The 19,041-nt window shown below is 39.9% G+C and overlaps 1 protein-coding gene and 2 long non-coding RNA genes across 4 annotated transcripts; 1 reads left to right on the top strand and 2 right to left on the bottom strand.

The window, feature by feature from the left end:
* The first annotated feature begins 585 nt into the window (after positions 1-585).
* LOC124998705 lies at positions 586-9,798 on the top strand. The gene is made up of 2 exons (XR_007111092.1): positions 586-1,993; positions 9,729-9,798. It is a non-coding gene; the product is annotated as an uncharacterized LOC124998705 (long non-coding RNA).
* Positions 9,009-18,292, bottom strand: LOC124998703. Of its 2 annotated transcripts, XM_047573177.1 has the most exons (8): positions 18,207-18,292; positions 18,075-18,131; positions 17,752-17,994; positions 17,228-17,254; positions 16,986-17,126; positions 16,594-16,657; positions 16,461-16,508; positions 9,009-9,893 (listed from the first exon to the last, which is right to left on the bottom strand). In XM_047573177.1, exons 1-8 carry the CDS (start codon positions 18,211-18,213, stop codon positions 9,827-9,829), a joined length of 654 nt encoding a protein of 217 aa, XP_047429133.1. In that variant the 5' UTR covers positions 18,214-18,292; the 3' UTR covers positions 9,009-9,826. The 2 variants fall into 2 exon arrangements, 1 of the variants encoding a protein (XP_047429133.1); XR_007111089.1 differs by lacking the exons at positions 16,461-16,508; positions 16,594-16,657; positions 16,986-17,126; ... (2 more) ...; positions 18,075-18,131; positions 18,207-18,292 and adding exons at positions 9,986-10,033; positions 10,119-10,185; positions 10,521-10,686.
* LOC124998704 lies at positions 10,705-12,211 on the bottom strand. Its single transcript, XR_007111091.1, has 4 exons — positions 11,707-12,211; positions 11,384-11,626; positions 10,856-10,882; positions 10,705-10,754 (listed from the first exon to the last, which is right to left on the bottom strand). It is a non-coding gene; the product is annotated as an uncharacterized LOC124998704 (long non-coding RNA).
* Positions 18,293-19,041: the final 749 nt, after the last annotated feature.

A 19,041-nucleotide genomic window follows, 5' to 3' on the forward strand; every position in this document is an offset into this window, starting at 1 on the left:
TAGGTAGTTATTATCACGGGAATCCATGTCCAAGAGTCCATTTCCCCGAATGAGACTTTTTTTTTTTCGTTATTTGACACTATAACCACACTGACCTTCTCGAGCTTTTATTTTTCTTACTTCCGGTTACCGTCATTTTAATTTGCATATTAGCTAAATATTTAGTTTCACACGAAACATTTAGATTTAACATTTAGATTTAGCATTTAGATTTAACATTTAGATGTAACATTTAATATTTGGATTTAACTATTTAAAATATCTCTAAGTTGACAAATATTGTTGTAAATGTGCAAAAAGGTGACTATCAAAAGTTCACACCAGTTTTTTAAACATTGTTTCAAGGTAAATGTGACAAAATGTTGCTTTTTTTTCAGCGTGAGTGGCTTTACAAATGGTACCCCATAGCAGAGGATCCACTTCTCTAGGAAACTGAATTCTTTTAATGTCTCCAGAAACATTCTATGCACTTTTAAACATTTGCTTATTGAAAGTCTTTCAACATTTTCTTTTATTTGCTTTTTTAATGGATTGTCACAAAAAGACAAAAGCAGCTTATACAGTATTGGGAAAGTGTATTCAGGAAAGCAAAAAGCATCATTGATCATTCTGATTCTTGCAGGCAAGTTGATGCCCATTAAGGAAAACAAACCCCTACAAACCTCTCTTGTCTGTTTGTCTGCTGGGCTGTAAGCAGAATAGTCTCTGTGGTATGAATAAAGTTTTCTTTCTTTTCTGTGCTCTTGTGGATTTTGTTAGTATGAGGGCAAGTCACAGGCAGACATAATATTACTCTGGTCATTTCTAAGGCAGAAGGCTCAACGTTTCAGATATTTATGAATCATAAGAATTTAAATTATCACAGATACACATATTTAACTGCAGTAGTGTTATTTTTACTCATTTTAAATGTGATGCTCTTTAATTTATCACAATTGTGGATTAGGAGAATGTGGTGTCTAGGGTACATGCACTACTTCATTTATTCCACTTTGATATTTTTAAGCCTTGACCTCAGAACCATCAATTTCAAGCTAAGAATTCAGACAAGATGAAGAGAAAATATGATGTAACTAATGTAATGAATCACATGCATAGCCTGGATGTAAACAAAGAGGTTATAAGAGATGGGTAATTAACTGAACACATTCATTTATTTTACATGCAGTGACTTTAATCCCCTTTCCATCAATTATACAACATTATCCAGCGTATGATGGACAAAAAGACCAGTCTTTGTTGAGTGGATGTGGTGGAGATTCATGTCAGGGTTTGTTAAAAGTTACATTAAGTTTCTTTCTTTAAAGTTTGTGTGTAGCAAGTAATGAATGTAGTTTAAGGCATCGTATTGTTGTTATTTTAATACATTCATTCATTTACATGTGAAACAAAGGAAAACTGAACACAGAAGATAGCTTAATGACACATAAGTTATACATTTCAGAAAAGTAAATGAAAACTGGAACAAGAAATTTTAAAGTGAGTAAATGAATAAACAAAATAAGGAGAAGCAACCGAAAAACAAAACAGTTACACACACACTCACATTGATAAATATGGCTTATATTATTAAGATGAGTGGAATTTCGTTAATAGAGTTTAAATTAATTTGCAGTTTATACTTCACAGCTACAACACCGGCTCAGACCCTGAAACCCTAACTGACATGTACCTCCCTGGAATGTAACAGACGCAGACGACGAGAGCTGCGGTTGGTCCACTTGATAGTAGCATGTTTCTACTTAATTATTTCCAGCTGCTTCTCCATCTCTGCAGTTTTCAAATTGATTATTTTGGATCAATAAAGATGGGACACACTGATGAAAGGTTAACCGAGGAGGTTCAGAGATACAAATACTTGTCGGATTTGTCTTTGGTGGAATTTCTTCTCTATTTTCAGTCTCCATAGTTTAAAGTGAAGCAGGACGTAGAAGCAAAAATGAACCAGACTGGCAAAAAAGACACAGCGTCGTCCAGTGGTTGGATGGTGTAGGTTACACATAATAACCGTATGTTCAAGCGCCATGGTGACGTGTAGCAGGAGGGTCAACATCAGCAGATTCAGCACCATTGTTGTTTTCTCTGAGGATATAAATGGGAATTGAAACAGTGTTATGTTTTTATATTACATTTACATGTACTGTGTGTGTTTGTGCACATGTGTGTTGACTGACCTCTCACTGCTCTCACTGTGGATCACCTCATTGAGGGGTAAAGCAACATCTGGGTCCCTGAAACAAATTCCACATGTATATTTATATGAGTGACATCACATTAACTAAACATGTAAAGATGAATATAAATGTATTCAGTTACCTTGGTTGCTGCTGGTTTTGCCTATTTCTATAAAAATAAGCAGCCAGACATGTTAGTCCAACACCTGTGGAATCAAGAGATCAGTATTTAAGATACTGCATCGATGGACAACGAGCGAAACACATGTTCAGATGTAGATCTCACCTGGCTGTGAGCATTTCAAAGAGCGTTATGGCCACCAGTCAGAAAAGCAAAGCAGAAAAGCGAGAGGCTGGCGTTACAGAAACAAGCTGGGTTAGCAGCAAAAAGACATATTTAGGAACTGTAATAGAAGCTTTACAGAGGACAGACAGATTTACCACTTGGTACAGTCATCAGGTGTTTATCCAGAAGAAGGTAAAACATGGCACATGCAGACAAACTATTAACAATTAAAGGTGACTGAAACTTACAGGCAAGTACTCCCATGACAATACCGAGTATATTCTTCCAGGTAGCTGGTGGTGATGTAGCTGGTGGTGACGTGGTAGCTAGCAGAAAGGAGAAAATCTCCAGTCAATGGTCAGTGGAAGCAGTGGCAGCACTGTGTATGGTGTGTGTCTGCACAGAAAGCTTACCTGGAAAACTGCAAAGGTCCCCGTGGTCTAGATGAGAAAAGAGGAGAAATGTTACAAAGTGATATTAAACAAACAAAACAAAACAAAACAAAAAACAGCAGTTAACATTAGAGATGAAGAAATATATATTTAGTGAGAGGACCTAAACATTTTTTGAATGAAGAGAAGAAAAAAACACATCAGTGTTGTTTCATTGTATTACAGTGAAAAGAGAAACTGTTTGTCTGGACACTTCACTAATTAATTTATCTTCTTAGAAACATGATTATTTACAGATGGTATATGGTAGACAGAGAACCTGGGCAAGGGTTAACATTAATCTTCATCTTCATTCAGAGACATGTAGAATAGACTGTTTATACTATATTAAAGCATTAGTCAGGCTTCTGAAGCTGATACATACACATAGGGATAATAACATACATGTTACAGAGCTTAAAGAGCTTTAAGATATATATACCTGCACAGTTTCCAGTTGGGATATAACCATCCTTCCCTTCAAATTCACAGGTGGCATCTGTAGAGGTGGAAACGATGGCCCGACCACTAAGCTCACAGACTGTGTTTAGTGCTGGAGGTCCTGTGCACTGTGACATGGACCTGCTGCTGGTAAACACGGGCTCATCTTGGCAAAAGACGTTAGACACATTGGCAGCACATCCTGCGTCCTTGCAGACAAACAGCTGTGTAGAAGTGTTTCCATCTGTAAAAACATACAGTCGATCCATAAAATCTTCACATTAAATGTTTTTTAAAGCGTAAACGATAAAGAGCATCACTGACCTGTTGGAAAGCACTGAGCAAACTGAAGACTAGAGAGCAGCAGGACGATGGCAGCAACTGTCGAGACAGAAATATGATGACGGTGGAGGACACTGAGAGCAGTTTAAAGTAGTGACCGACCGATTATCGGTCACCGATATATCGGGGCCCGATATGACGGCTCCAGTTCTATCGGGGGTTCTATCGTATCGGTGAAATGTTGCGCCGGTAGAAAAAAACAAAGTGTGACAAGTCACGGTAAGTTAGCTCATGAAATAAGTAACTGTAAACATGAAAACATCATTGGAACAACAATTATAGGACACATTTCATTGCCCCTTTCAAAAGTGTCCCTGGCCAAAATCTCCGATGTAAAATAACTGCGAGGCATCTTTGCTACATCATCCCAGATTTTGTCTCAGTAGTAGCATTGCATGAGTGACGTTAGCAGTTTACAAATAAGCACCAAAGGGTTACAGTTTAATATATACTAAAAGGATTTAACCAAGGAAGCTCTAGTCTCCCCGACACGACGCGGGATCACTTATATTTCATGAACGACGTGTTTTTGGGCATGCATTGCTGACCTGGGCATTGTTTCTCAGTAAATTAGAAAAACCCTTAACTATCAATCCCCTTTTGGGGGAAGGAGATTGGCTCGCATCCAAGTTCCACTTCCTCCTGCGCCGAAAAGTCCCCTTAAATCACATAAAGATAAGGTGGTTGTACACAACCTGCATGTGTACAACTCCGTCACTTTGCTTCGTCTCCATTGGCCCGGCGCTTTCATACTTTTCCTCCCACGTGTTCCCAGTGAGAGGGGTGTGTCAGAACAGTATGCAACATTTATGAGGATAAGAGATGCAACCTGTTGGGTGCCGATGCAGAGAAGCTATGCTTCCTGTATTACAACCTGCCCCTCACTGACTATTAGACACTGACTGACTGACAGCATGTTCTTTATTTAGATTGGTTTATTTATTTTTATGTATTTATTGAAAGTTCTGCTACATTATTTAATTTTTGTTTATTTGCCAATCTGCACTTTTTCTAAGACTCTTAAGTCCATATGTTAATTGTCATTTTAAAAATAAAAAGTCTGTTCAGTGTTAAAAGTCTTAAATAAAGACATTGGGTTAAGAAAGCATCTCTCTGTACTACTGTCGCTGTGACTGTACTATTACATAATCATATCGGTGCAAAATCTATGCACAATCGGCCTGGTTTTCATTCCAGCTCAAAGACTCACTATATCGGTTGCATATCGGCTATCGGTGATTGCACCTCCTCTAATATCGGCTATCGTTATCGGGCCAAAACATCCCTATCGGTCGGACGCTAGTTTAAAGTTAGTACACTGTTAGAAACCTACCACTCATGTTGGATCAACGCTGTGGAGGCTGTCTGGAGGACAGAACAAAGCTCCGTGTCTTGATTTTGTTCTCTTGAAACTTCCTGTTGGGAGATACAGTACGTTTACAATAAAGACGTTGTTCAATGTCATATAAGCATTTATCGGACAAGAAAACCCAACATGAACGTGTTCTTCTTCTTTTCTCATTCACTCCTGTCTGATCACCCACCCGCCGACACCGTTTATCTAATCTGCTTCCCCAAAAGACCAGTCTTTGGTGAAAGGGTGTGGTGGAGACCTTACTGTACCGATGACAACTTCCTAATGGGAGATACAGTACATTTATAATAAAGACGTTGCAGACAGCAAAATACTCTGTTAACAATCTACCATAAGAAGAAAGTACAGACTACCACCCTTCTCTATGTAACATGATTCAATGTAACAGAGTATTTAAATGTGACTTAAACACTCTTCAGATGGGGGAGATCCCTTCAACAGAGAAGAACACACTGATGGTAATTAAACAACATTGAAGACTCAAGATACTGAGACCTTATTTACCAATATGAAATCAAGACCAGGACAAAGTATATTATTTTAAGAAAATAAAATGCATCATCATTATAGCAAGTTGTGACACGACAGAATACAATGAGATCTTCCACACTTTAGTTCAAAGAGCCTCTCAAACTGTTTGTGGTCGTTGTATTCTAGGGGCGACAGTGACTCAGCCATACACCCATCCCAGTTACTGTCGTAGTGTCCTTGGGCAAGACACCTTACCCTCCAGGGCAGCTGTGGCTACAAAAGTAGCTTACCACCACCATTGAGAATGTGTATGAATGAATAATGGGTTCTGTAAAAGTGCTTTGGGAACTACTCTGTGCGTTGAAAAGCGCTATATAAATCCAATCCATTATTATTATTATTATTATTATTATTATTATTATTATTATTATAGCAGCAGCATCTAAAAAAATAACCCTGCACACACTGAAGACAGGAGGAAAGGCGTTGTACTGACCGACATATACGCACTTGCAAACCTTTCACCTCTTTCTCCTGTTTCTGCTGCTGCTGCAGAAGTTGCCTACTAAACCCATTCACGTGTTGCGACACTTTAGCAATGGTCTATCTAAACATGCGACTATACGGCTGAGTGATTAAAGCTTGTCAAAGCGGAGGGACTGACGTCTATAAGCTTCAATGTCATATGAACATTTATCGGACAAGAAAACCCGACATGAACGCGTTCGTCATCTCATCTTATCTCATTCACTCCCGTCTAATCACCTGACACCGTTCATATAATATGCGTCTTTAAGATGCGAATTGCAGAGGAAAACCTGTTGAAGTAAAATCTCAAGGTACTCACTTGACTTCGAGAGACACGGTTCAGAGGGATCAACTAAGCAGCAAATCTGAGAGATGTCCCGTCACTACGACGATGTATAACTTCAGGAATGCTTCAATAACCGTGTGCTTCTGATTGTCCACACAGTGCACGATTACATATTAGGAACCGCGTTGATCTCGCCGAGGTGTCGAAGCGGAGAAGGGTTCTGGCTAAGCAGCTACACTGGCATCTGTATTCACGTGTGGGTCTGTTTTTACTGCGACTACGAACCGGTTTATTTGTTTCGGCGCTGATCTCCCCGCCCCCTGCCGTCATGACTCCTAATATGGTATATGACTCTGCTTCCTCCTGCTCCGGCAACCTGTCATTCGTGATCAAGGTATGACCTGCTGCTGGTAAACACGGGCTCATCTTGGCAAAAGACGTTAAACACATTGGCAGCACATCCTGCGTCCTTCCAGACAAACAGCTGTGTAGAAGTGTTTCCATCTGTAACAACATACAGTCGATCCATAAAATCTTCACATTAAATGTTTTTTAAAATGTAAACGACAAAGGGCATCACTGACCTGTTGGAAAGCACTGAGCAAACTGAAGACCAGAGAGCAGCAGGACGATGGCAGCAACTGTCGAGACAGAAATTTGATGATGGTGGAGGACACTGAGAGCAGTTTAAAGTAGTGACCGGCCGATTATCGGTCACCGATATATCGGGTCACCGATATATCGAGGCCCGATATGACGGCTCCAGTTCTATCGGGGGTTCTATCGTATCGGTGAAATGTTGTGCCGATAGAAAAAAAAACAAAGTGTGACAAGTCACGGTAAATTAGCTCATGAAATAAGTAACTGTAAACATGAAAACATCGTTGGAACAACAATTATAGGACGCATTTCATTGCCCTTTTCAAAAGTGTCCCTGGCCAAAAACTCCGATGTAAAATGACTGCGAGGCATCTTTGCTACATCATCCCAGATTTTGTCTCAGTAGTAGCATTACATGAGTGACGTTAGCAGTTTACAAATAAGCACCAAAGGGTTACAGTTTAATATATGCTAAAAGGATTAACCAAGGAAGCTCTAGTCTCCCTGACACGACGCGGATCACTTATATTTTGTGAACGACGTGTTTTTGGGCATGCATTGCTGACCTGGGCATTGTTTCTCAGTAAATTAGAAAAACCCTTAACTATCAATCCCCTTTTGGGGGAAGGAGATTGGCTCGCATCCACGTTCCACTTCCTCCTGCGCCGAAAAGATGCGGTGGTGGTACACAACCTGCATGTGTACAACTCCGTCACTTTGCTTCGTCTCCATTGGCCCGGCGCTTTCTTACGCCTCCTCCGACGTGTTCCCAGTGAGAGGGGTGTGTCAGAACAGTATGCAACATTTATGAGGACAAGAGAGCAACGTTTGGGTACCTCTAACATCGGCTATCGTTATCGGGCCAAAACATCCCTATCGGTCGGACGCTAGTTTAAAGTTAGTACACTGTTAGAAACCTACCACTCATGTTGGAGATCAACGCTGTGGAGGCTGTCTGGAGGACAGAACAAAGCTCTGTGTCTTAATGTTGTTCTCTTGAAACTTCCTGTTGGGAGATACAGTACGTTTATAATAAAGACGTTGTTCAATGTCATATAAACCTTTATCGGACAAGAAAACCCAACATGAACGTGTTCTTTTTCTTTTCTCATTCACTCCTGTCTCATCACCCTCCCGCCGACACCGTTTATTTAATCTGCTTCCCCAAAAGACCAGTCTTTGTTGAGAGGATGTGGTTGAGACCTTACTGTGCCGATGACAACTTCCTAATGGGAGATACAGTATATTTATCATAAAGACGTTGCAGACAGCAAAATACTCTGTTAACATTCTACCATAAGAAGAAAGTACAGACTACCACCCTTCTCTATGTAACATGATTTAATGTAACAGAGTATTCAAATGTGACTTAAACACTCTTCAGATGGGGGAGATCCCTTCAACAGAGAAGAGCACGCTGATGGTAATTAAACAACATTGAAGACTCAAGATATTCAGACCTTATTTACCACCGATATCAAATCAAGACCAGGACAAAGTATATTATTTTAAGAAAATAGCATCATCATTATAGCAAGTTGTGACACGACAGAATACAATGAGATCTTCCACACTTTAGTTCAAAGATCCTCTCAAACTTTGTGGTCGTTGTATTCTAGCAGCAGCATCTAAAAAATAACCCTGCACACACTGAAGACAGGAGGAAAGGCGTTGTACTGACCGACGAATACGCACTTGCAACACTTTGACCTTTTTCCTGTTCCTGCTGCTGCTGCAGAAGTTGCCTACTAAACCCATTCACGTGTTGCGACACTTTAGCAATAGTCTATCTAAACACGCGACTATACGGCTGAGTGATTAAAGCTTGTCAAAGCGGAGGGAATGACGTCTATAAGCTTCAATGTCATATGAACATTTATCGGACAAGAAAACCCGATTAATATTTTTTTAATTTCATTAATAGAGTTTAAATTAATGTGCAATTTGTAGTGGCCGTTTGTCCATAAAAAAAAAAAAAAATATCTTTAAATCAAACAAAATCAAAAGGCCACTGATGCACTTCGGGAATGTGGTTTAACGCAGGCAAAAGAAAATGAATGTCCAAGCTGAATCCTTTGCGTTTTCATGGTTTATTTCAAAATAATAAAAAAAAACAAAAGAACAAACAAAATCATGGCTGCTCTCTCCTTTGTCTGGTAAAAAACCATAGGCCCACCTCGGTGCATGCTGATAGTAAGGGTGCCTACCTACCTAAATAACCTTACGTGCCCAGTGTGAACCATTTACCAAAAATAAATAAATAACCCAAAATACTAGCCATGCAAATCTATATCCTAAACAAATACTTAATAATATTAGCAAAAATCTAATCTAAATAAATCAAACACTTAAATTAATCAAACAAAGTTACTCATACTTAGAGCTATCAAATTTACAACTAATAACTAACAAATAGCTCCTACACAGTCTATACTTCACAGCTACAGACCCTGAAACCCTAACTGACATGTACCTTCCTAGAATGTAACAGACGCAGACGACGAGAGCTGTGGTTGGTCCGCTTGATAGAAGCATGTTTCTACTTTAATATTTCCAGCTGCTTCTCCATCTCTGCAGTTTTCAAATTGGTTGTTTTGGATCAATAAAGACGGGACACACTGATGAAAGGTTAACCGAGGAGGTTCAGAGATACAAATACTTGTTGGATTTGTCTTTGGTGAAATTTCTACGAAAGTTTGAGTCTCCATAGTTTAAAGTGAAGCAGGAAGTAGAAGCAAAAATGAACCAGACTGGCAAAAAAGACACAGCGTCGTCCAGTGGTTGGATGGTGTAGGTTACACCATCTACCTACCGCACAAGTATAAACCGTGCTTGATTCATCTTTTTTTTTTTTTCATGTTTAAGAATGAAAGTAAAATAATAACCGTATGTTCAAGCGCCATGGTGACGTGTAGCAGGAGGGTCACCATCATCAGATTCAGCACCATCGTTGTTTTCTCTGAGGATATAAATGGGAATTGAAACAGTGTTATGTTTTTATATTACATTTACATGTACTGTGTGTGTTTGTGCACACGTGTGTTGACTGACCTCTCACTGTGGATCACCTCATTGAGGGGTAAATCCACATCTGGGTCCCTGAAACAAATTCCACATGTATATTTATATGAGTGACATCACATTAACTAAACATGTAAAGATGAATATAAATGTATTAAGTTACCTTTGTTGCTGCTGGTTTTGCCTTTTTCTATAAAAATAAGCAGCCAGACATGCAAGTAGTCCAACACCTGTGGAATCAAGAGATCAGTATTTAAGATACTGCATCAATGGACAACGAGCGAAACACATGTTCAGATGTAGATCTCACCTGGCTGTGAGCATTTCAAAGAGCCTTATGGCCACCAGTCAGAAAAGCAAAGCAGAAAAGCGAGAGGCTGGCGTAGCAGAAACAAGCTGGGTTAGCAGCAAAAAGACATATTTAGGAAAAGTGAACTGTAATAGAAGCTTTACAGAGGACAGACAGATTTACCATTTGGTACAGTCATCAGGTGTTTATCCAGAAGAAGGTAAAACACGGCACATGCAGACAAACTATTAACAATTAAAGGTGACTGAAACTTACAGACAAGTACTCCCACGATACCGAGTATAGTCTTCAAGGGAGCTGCTGGTGATGTAGCTGGTGGTGACGTGGTAGCTGGTGGTGATGTAGCTGGTGGTGACGTGGTAGCTGGTGGTGATGTAGCTGGTGGTGATGTAGCTGGTGGTGACGTGGTAGCTGGTGGTGATGTAGCTGGTGGTGATGTAGCTGGTGGTGACGTGGTAGCTGGTGGTGATGTAGCTGGTGGTGATGTAGCTGGTGGTGACGTGGTAGCAGAAAAGAGAAAATCTCCAGTCAATGGTCAGTGGAAGCAGTGGCAGCACTGTGTATGGTGTGTGTCTGCACAGAAAGCTTACCTGGAAAACTGCAAATGTCCCCGTGGTCTACATGAGAAAAGAGGAGAAATGTTACAAAGTGATGTTAATCAAACAAAACAAAACAAAACAAAACAAAAAACAGCAGTTAACATTAGAGATGAAGAAATATATATTTAGTGAGAGAACCTAAACATTTTTTGAATGAAGAGAAGAAAAAAACACATCAGTGTTGTTTCATTGTATTACAGTGAAAAGAGAAACTGTTTGTCTGGATACTTCACTAATTAATTTATCTTCTTAGAAACATGATTATTTACAGATGGTATATGGTAGACAGAGAACCTGGGCAAGGGTTAACATTAATCTTCATCTTCATTCAGAGTCATGTAGAATAGACAGTTTATACCATATTAAAGCATTAGTCAGGCTTCTGAAGCTGATACATACACATAGGGATAATAACATACATGTTTAATCTATTATTCTCTCAGTCATGACAAAAAACATATAAGTTGAAGAATGGTGTGAATGAAGGTATGACAATTCAGAGCTTTAAAATATATATACCTGCACAGTTTCCAGTTGGGATATAACCATCCTTCCCTTCAAAGTCACAGGTGGCATTTGTAGAAGTGGAAACGATGGCCCGACCACTAAGCTCACAGACTGTGTTTAGTGCTGGAGGTCCTGTGCACTGTGGCATGGACCTGCTGCTGGTAAACACGGGCTCATCTTGGCAAAAGACGTTAGACACATTGGCAGCACATCCTGCGTTCTTGCAGACAAACAGCTGTGTAGAAGTGTTTCCATCTGTAAAAACATACAGTCGATCCATAAAATCTTCACATTAAATGTTTTTTAAAGCGTAAACGATAAAGAGCATCACTGACCTGTTGGAAAGCACTGAGCAAACTGAAGACCAGAGAGCAGCAGGACGATGGCAGCGACTGTCGAGACAGAAATATGATGACGGTGGAGGACACTGAGAGCAGTTTAAAGTAGTGACCGACCGATTATCGGTCACCGATATATCGGGGCCCGATATGACGGCTCCAGTTCTATCGGGGGTTCTATCGTATCGGTGAAATGTTGCGCCGGTAGAAAAAAACAAAGTGTGACAAGTCACGGTAAGTTAGCTCATGAAATAAGTAACTGTAAACATGAAAACATCATTGGAACAACAATTATAGGACACATTTCATTGCCCCTTTCAAAAGTGTCCCTGGCCAAAATCTCCGATGTAAAATAACTGCGAGGCATCTTTGCTACATCATCCCAGATTTTGTCTCAGTAGTAGCATTGCATGAGTGACGTTAGCAGTTTACAAATAAGCACCAAAGGGTTACAGTTTAATATATACTAAAAGGATTTAACCAAGGAAGCTCTAGTCTCCCCGACACGACGCGGGATCACTTATATTTCATGAACGACGTGTTTTTGGGCATGCATTGCTGACCTGGGCATTGTTTCTCAGTAAATTAGAAAAACCCTTAACTATCAATCCCCTTTTGGGGAAGGAGATTGGCTCGCATCCAAGTTCCACTTCCTCCTGCGCCGAAAAGTCCCCTTAAATCACATAAAGATAAGGTGGTTGTACACAACCTGCATGTGTACAACTCCGTCACTTTGCTTCGTCTCCATTGGCCCGGTGCTTTCATACTTTTCCTCCCACGTGTTCCCAGTGAGAGGGGTGTGTCAGAACAGTATGCAACATTTATGAGGACAAGAGATGCAACCTGTTGGGTGCCGATGCAGAGAAGCTATGCTTCCTGTATTACAACCTGCCCCTCACTGACTATTAGACACTGACTGACTGACAGCATGTTCTTTATTTAGATTGGTTTATTTATTTTTATGTATTTATTGAAAGTTCTGCTACATTATTTAATTTTTGTTTATTTGCCAATCTGCACTTTTTCTAAGACTCTTAAGTCCATATGTTAATTGTCATTTTAAAAATAAAAAGTCTGTTCAGTGTTAAAAGTCTTAAATAAAGACATTGGGTTAAGAAAGCATCTCTCTGTACTACTGTCGCTGTGACTGTACTATTACATAATCATATCGGTGCAAAATCTATGCACAATCGGCCTGTTTTTATTCCAGCTCAAAGACTCACTATATCGGTTGCATATCGGCTATCGGTGATTGCACCTCCTCTAATATCGGCTATCGTTATCGGGCCAAAACATCCCTATCGGTCGGACGCTAGTTTAAAGTTAGTACACTGTTAGAAACCTACCACTCATGTTGGATCAACGCTGTGGAGGCTGTCTGGAGGACAGAACAAAGCTCCGTGTCTTGATTTTGTTCTCTTGAAACTTCCTGTTGGGAGATACAGTACGTTTACAATAAAGACGTTGTTCAATGTCATATAAGCATTTATCGGACAAGAAAACCCAACATGAACGTGTTCTTCTTCTTTTCTCATTCACTCCTGTCTGATCACCCACCCGCCGACACCGTTTATCTAATCTGCTTCCCCAAAAGACCAGTCTTTGGTGAAAGGGTGTGGTGGAGACCTTACTGTACCGATGACAACTTCCTAATGGGAGATACAGTACATTTATAATAAAGACGTTGCAGACAGCAAAATACTCTGTTAACAATCTACCATAAGAAGAAAGTACAGACTACCACCCTTCTCTATGTAACATGATTCAATGTAACAGGGTATTTAAATGTGACTTAAACACTCTTCAGATGGGGGAGATCCCTTCAACAGAGAAGAACACACTGATGGTAATTAAACAACATTGAAGACTCAAGATACTGAGACCTTATTTACCAATATGAAATCAAGACCAGGACAAAGTATATTATTTTAAGAAAATAAAATGCATCATCATTATAGCAAGTTGTGACACGACAGAATACAATGAGATCTTCCACACTTTAGTTCAAAGAGCCTCTCAAACTGTTTGTGGTCGTTGTATTCTAGCAGCAGCATCTAAAAAATAACCCTGCACACACTGAAGACAGGAGGGAAGGCGTTGACCGACCTCTGGCTGCTGCTGCTCCTGTTTTTGAGGTCGCCTTTTATGAACGAGCTCGCTACTGAACCCATTCATGTGTTGCGACACTTTAGAAGTAGTCTATCTAAACATGCGACTATACGGCTGAGTGATTAAAGCTTGTAAAAGCGGAGGGAATCACGTCTATAAGCTTCAATGTCATATAAACTTTTATCGGACAGAAAACCCGACATTTAAGTGTTCTTCATCTCATCTCATTCACTCCCGTCTGATCACCTGACACCGTTCATCTAATCTGCGTCTTTAGGATGCGAATTGCAGAGGAAAATCTGTTGAAGTTAAATCTCAAGGTACTCACTTGGCTTCGAGAGATACAGTTCAGAGGGATGCTTCAGGAATGCTTCAATAAACGTGCGCTTCTGATAGTCCACACAGTGCACGATTACATATAAAGAACCGCGTTGATCTCGCCGAGGTGTCGAAGCGGAGAAAAGCTCTGGCTAAGCAGCCGAATCTGTATTCAGGTGTGGGTGTGTCACTGCGAGATCAGTTCGGCGCTGATTCTCCCCGCCCCTGCCGTCATGACTCCTAATATGGTATATGGCTCTGCTTCCTCCTGCTCCGACAACCTGTCAGTCTTGTGCCTGCAAAACAGTTGTGACTCATCAGAGAATGGACATGAAGCTGAGGGTGTTCTGATGCCTGGGACAGGGTGTTGTCACTACTGTCGTTACTGAATTCCACAGCTCATATAAGACCAGACGACACCATGAGGAGAGGCAAAGCAGGCATCAGCACATACAGAGCAGTTGACCACTTAACAGGAGAAACAGCAAGTATCTCTGAGCTGTAGTCACAATGGCAAATTAAAAACACTTGACTCTTATGTGCATTAAAAACTGTAATCAGTTGCAGATGGTAGTGATGCTGTGACAGCCACGTCACTTCCTGTTTTCACATATTAATTGGTAAATCCTGCAAGTGTGTGAGTCCTTTTCACACAAATCAAACTACTCTGTGACCATTTGAAACCTGCACGGTAACATATGCACACATTACATTTAGTTTTATTATAATATATTATGATAAACAGTTTTATATAGTAATGCGTCCCCTGCCCCCTAACTCTGATCCTAAGCATCTCAAGTAGCTGAACCCCAACTCCTACCCCTAACGCTAACCTTTACCCTTAAACAAAGTCTTACATTTTAACACTAATTTCGACCCTTTGCTGATGACTTTATTTCATCTTTATTTCATCCTGGCCGTATAAATATTACACAAATAATTCCACAGATTAATTGATTAAATATTTTGAAGGATGAGGAACTTATTTCTACATTTCTGTGTCTGTTGGTGAAGTTAGCAGTTAGTCTGAATAATACTTAACGAGTGTGAATTCATTCCTTACAGTATTGAGACTGTGTGGTGAGTTTGGTAAAACTCATTCACTGGTCTTTTCTGTCCTCATGTGGATTTAGTTAGAATGAGGACAAGTCACAGGCAGACATAATATTACACTCTGGTCATTTCTAAAGCAGAAGTAGCAGCTGATTGAGGTTTCATATATTTATGAATCATGACAATTTATATTATCACAGATCCATGTTTAACTGTAGTACTGTTATTTTTACTCAAATCAAATGTGACGCTCTTTTATTTATCAGAATTGTAGATTAGGAGAATGCTGCGTTTTGGGTTCATGCGCTACTTCATTCATTCTACTTTGATATTTTTAAGCCTTGACCTCCGAACCATCAATTTCAAGTCACTTTAATCCCCTTTCCATCAATTATACAACATTATCCAACATATGATGGACAAAAAGACCAGTCTTTGTTGAGTGGATGTGGTGGAGATCCATTTTAGCGTTTACTAAAAGTTACATTTAAAAGTTCTGCTGTTCCAAACTTGATCATTTGCGTGTGACAGTTTGTGTGAAGCAAGTAATGAATGCAGAGTTCATTTATTTACATGTGAAACCTGAACACAGAAGATGGCTTAATGACAACACTTGCATGACAAATTTTCAGTGAAATTTCAGCAAAAGTTTCATTTTCCATTGTTGTACGTGAAGCAGGAAGTAGAAACAAAAACATCGTCCAGTGAGTTCGTTACAGAGGGAGTCAAACTGACTCACATGGGCGAATGTTACATGTGTGGGTTATACCATGTACAGTACCTACCTACCTATCGCAGAAGTACAACCATTGTTTTATCTTTTTTTATTATTATTATTCACGTGTTTAAAAAAATAAGTAAGTAATAAGTAAAAATATGTTTATTTCATTCATATAGCACCTTAGAAGTAAACAGCATTTGTTTCACATTCAACATGTCATATAAACATGTAATTTACAGATCAACATCATTGTGTCAACAAATGAAAAGCAATAAACACCCAAGGTGACCAAATGAGAAAATAAACACAGATCAAATGCCACTGAAAGCAAAGCATTAAAGACGGATCTTAAGGTGCTTCTTTAAAGCATTAAGCTGCATATGTCAAGTTCCATGGTGACGTGTAGCAGGGGGTCAACATCATCAGATTCAGCACCATCGTTGTTTTCTCTGAGGATATAAATGGGAATTGAAACAGTGTTATGTTTTTATATTATGTGTGTGTGTGTGTGTGTGTGTGTGTGTGTGTGTGCACACGTGTGTTGACTGACCTCTCACTGTGGATCACCTCATTGAGGGGTAAATCCACATCTGGGTCCCTGAAACAAATTCCACATGTATATTCATATGAGTGACATCACAGTAACTAAACATGTAAAGATGAATATAAATGTATTCACTTACCTTGGTTGCTGCTGGTTTTGCCTATTTCTATAAAAATAAGCAGCCAGACATGTTAGTCCAACACCTGTGGAATCAAGAGATCAGTATTTAAGATACTGCATCGATGGACAACGAGCGAAACACATGTTCAGATGTAGATCTCACCTGGCTGTGAGCATTTCAAAGAGCGTTATGGCCACCAGTCAGAAAAGCAAAGCAGAAAAGCGAGAGGCTGGCGTAGCAGAAACAAGCTGGGTTAGCAGCAAAAAGACATATTTAGGAACTGTAATAGAAGCTTTACAGAGGACAGACAGATTTACCACTTGGTACAGTCATCAAGTGTTTATCCAGAAGAAGGTAAAACATGGCACATGCAGACAAACTATTAACAATTAAAGGTGATTGACACTTACAGACAAGTACTCCCATGACAATACAGAGTATATTCTTCCAGGTAGCTGGTGGTGATGTAGCTGGTGGTGACATGGTAGCTGGTGGTGATGTAGCTGGTGGTGACGTGGTAGCTGGTGGTGATGTAGCTGGTGGTGATGTAGCTGGTGGTGACGTGGTAGCAGAAAGGAGAAAATCTCCAGTCAATGGTCAGTGGAAGCAGTGGCAGCACTGTGCATGGTGTGTGTCTGCACAGAAAGCTTACCTGGAAAACTGCAAATGTCCCCGTGGTCTAGATGAGAAAAGAGGTGAAATGTTACAAAGTGATATTAAACAAACAAAACAAAACAAAACAAAAAACAGCAGTTAACATTAGAGATGAAAAAAATATATATTTAGTGAGAGAACCTAAACATTTTTTGAATGAAGAGAAGAAAAAAACACATCAGTGTTGTTTCATTGTATTACAGTGAAAAGAGAAACTGTTTGTCTGGACACTTCACTAATTAATTTATCTTCTTAGAAACATGATTATTTACAGATGGTATATGGTAGACAGAGAACCTGGGCAAGGGTTAACATTAATCTTCATCTTCATTCAGAGTCATGTAGAATAGACAGTTTATACTATAATATAGCATTAGTCAGGCTTCTGAAGCTGATACATACACATAGGGATAATAACATACATGTTTATTCTGTTGTTCTCTCAGTCATGACAAGAAATATACAAGTTGAAGAATGGTGTGAATGAAGGTATGACAATTCAGAGCTTTAAAATATATATACCTGCACAGTTTCCAGTTGGGATATAACCATCCTCCCCTTCAAAGTCACAGGTGGCATCTGTAGAAGTGGAAACGATGGCCCGACCACTAAGCTCACAGACTGTGTTTAGTGCTGGAGGTCCTGTGCACTGTGGCATGAACCTGCTGCTGTTAAACACGGATTTATCTTGGCAAAAGACGTTAGACACATTGGCAACACATCCTGCGTCCTTGCAGACAAACAGCTGTGTAGAAGTGTTTCCATCTGTAAAAACATACAGTCGAACCATAAAATCTTCACATTAAATGTTTTTTAAAACGTAAACGACAAAGAGCATCACAGACCTGTTGGAAAGCACTGAGCAAACTGAAGACCAGAGAGCAGCAGGACGATGGCAGCGACTGTCGAGACAGAAATATGATGATGGTGGAGGACACTGAGAGCAGTTTAAAGTTAGTACACTGTTAGAAACTTACCCCTCATGTTGGATCAACGCTGTGGAGGCTGTCTGGAGGACAGAACAAAGCTCTGTGTCTTAATGTTGTTCTCTTGAAACTTCCTGTTGATGTTGATGTTGCAGACAGCAAAATACTCTGTTAAGATTCTAATATAACAGGGCTGGCCAACCCGTGGCTCCGGAGCCGCATGCGGCTCTTTGCCCGGTTCCATGCGGCTCTTATGTTCATATCGAAGTTTCGCTTCTCTTCGCTTGAGTTCAATACGGTATTTTGAAAAATTTTTCCCAGTAGGAGCAAGATCATTTGAGTGAACAGTTTGTCAGTTTCGCTCTCAAAACGGCAGGGAAAAAATGCACAGCAAAACGAAAATATGAAGATGAACAGAGGACGTTTTTAACAAAGTGGGAGAGTTTAGATTTTTTTGTTGAACGTAATGGCAAGCCATTCTGCCTTATGTCAGGCGTCGCATTTCAAAGCTTCAAATCTTCAGCGCCACTTCAGCTCACTATGAAAGTAGTAAGTAACATGCATTGTAAAAGAAAAAGCTATTGTAAATTATAATATTTTTGTTTGTGGACTTGGTTGAACTGCGAGTTTTTCTGTGTGAGACAGTGCACACAATGTTCATTGTTGAAAATGACTGGCATCTCTTTGTACTGTAGGAGTCAATTTCTGTCATTATCATGTTGGTGTGTGACATTTACAATAAATCTGGCTGAGCAAAAGTGTGTTTGTGCGTGTGTGTGCGTGTGTTTGTGTGTGTGTGTGTGTGTGTGTGTGTGTGTGTGTGTGTGTGTGTGTGTGTGTGTGTGTGAGACGAAGGGATGGGGTGATGCCCATGTGTATGATGTGG

The sequence above is a fragment of the Mugil cephalus genome, chromosome 21 (assembly GCF_022458985.1).
Source record: "Mugil cephalus isolate CIBA_MC_2020 chromosome 21, CIBA_Mcephalus_1.1, whole genome shotgun sequence".
Lineage (NCBI taxonomy): Eukaryota > Metazoa > Chordata > Actinopteri > Mugiliformes > Mugilidae > Mugil > Mugil cephalus.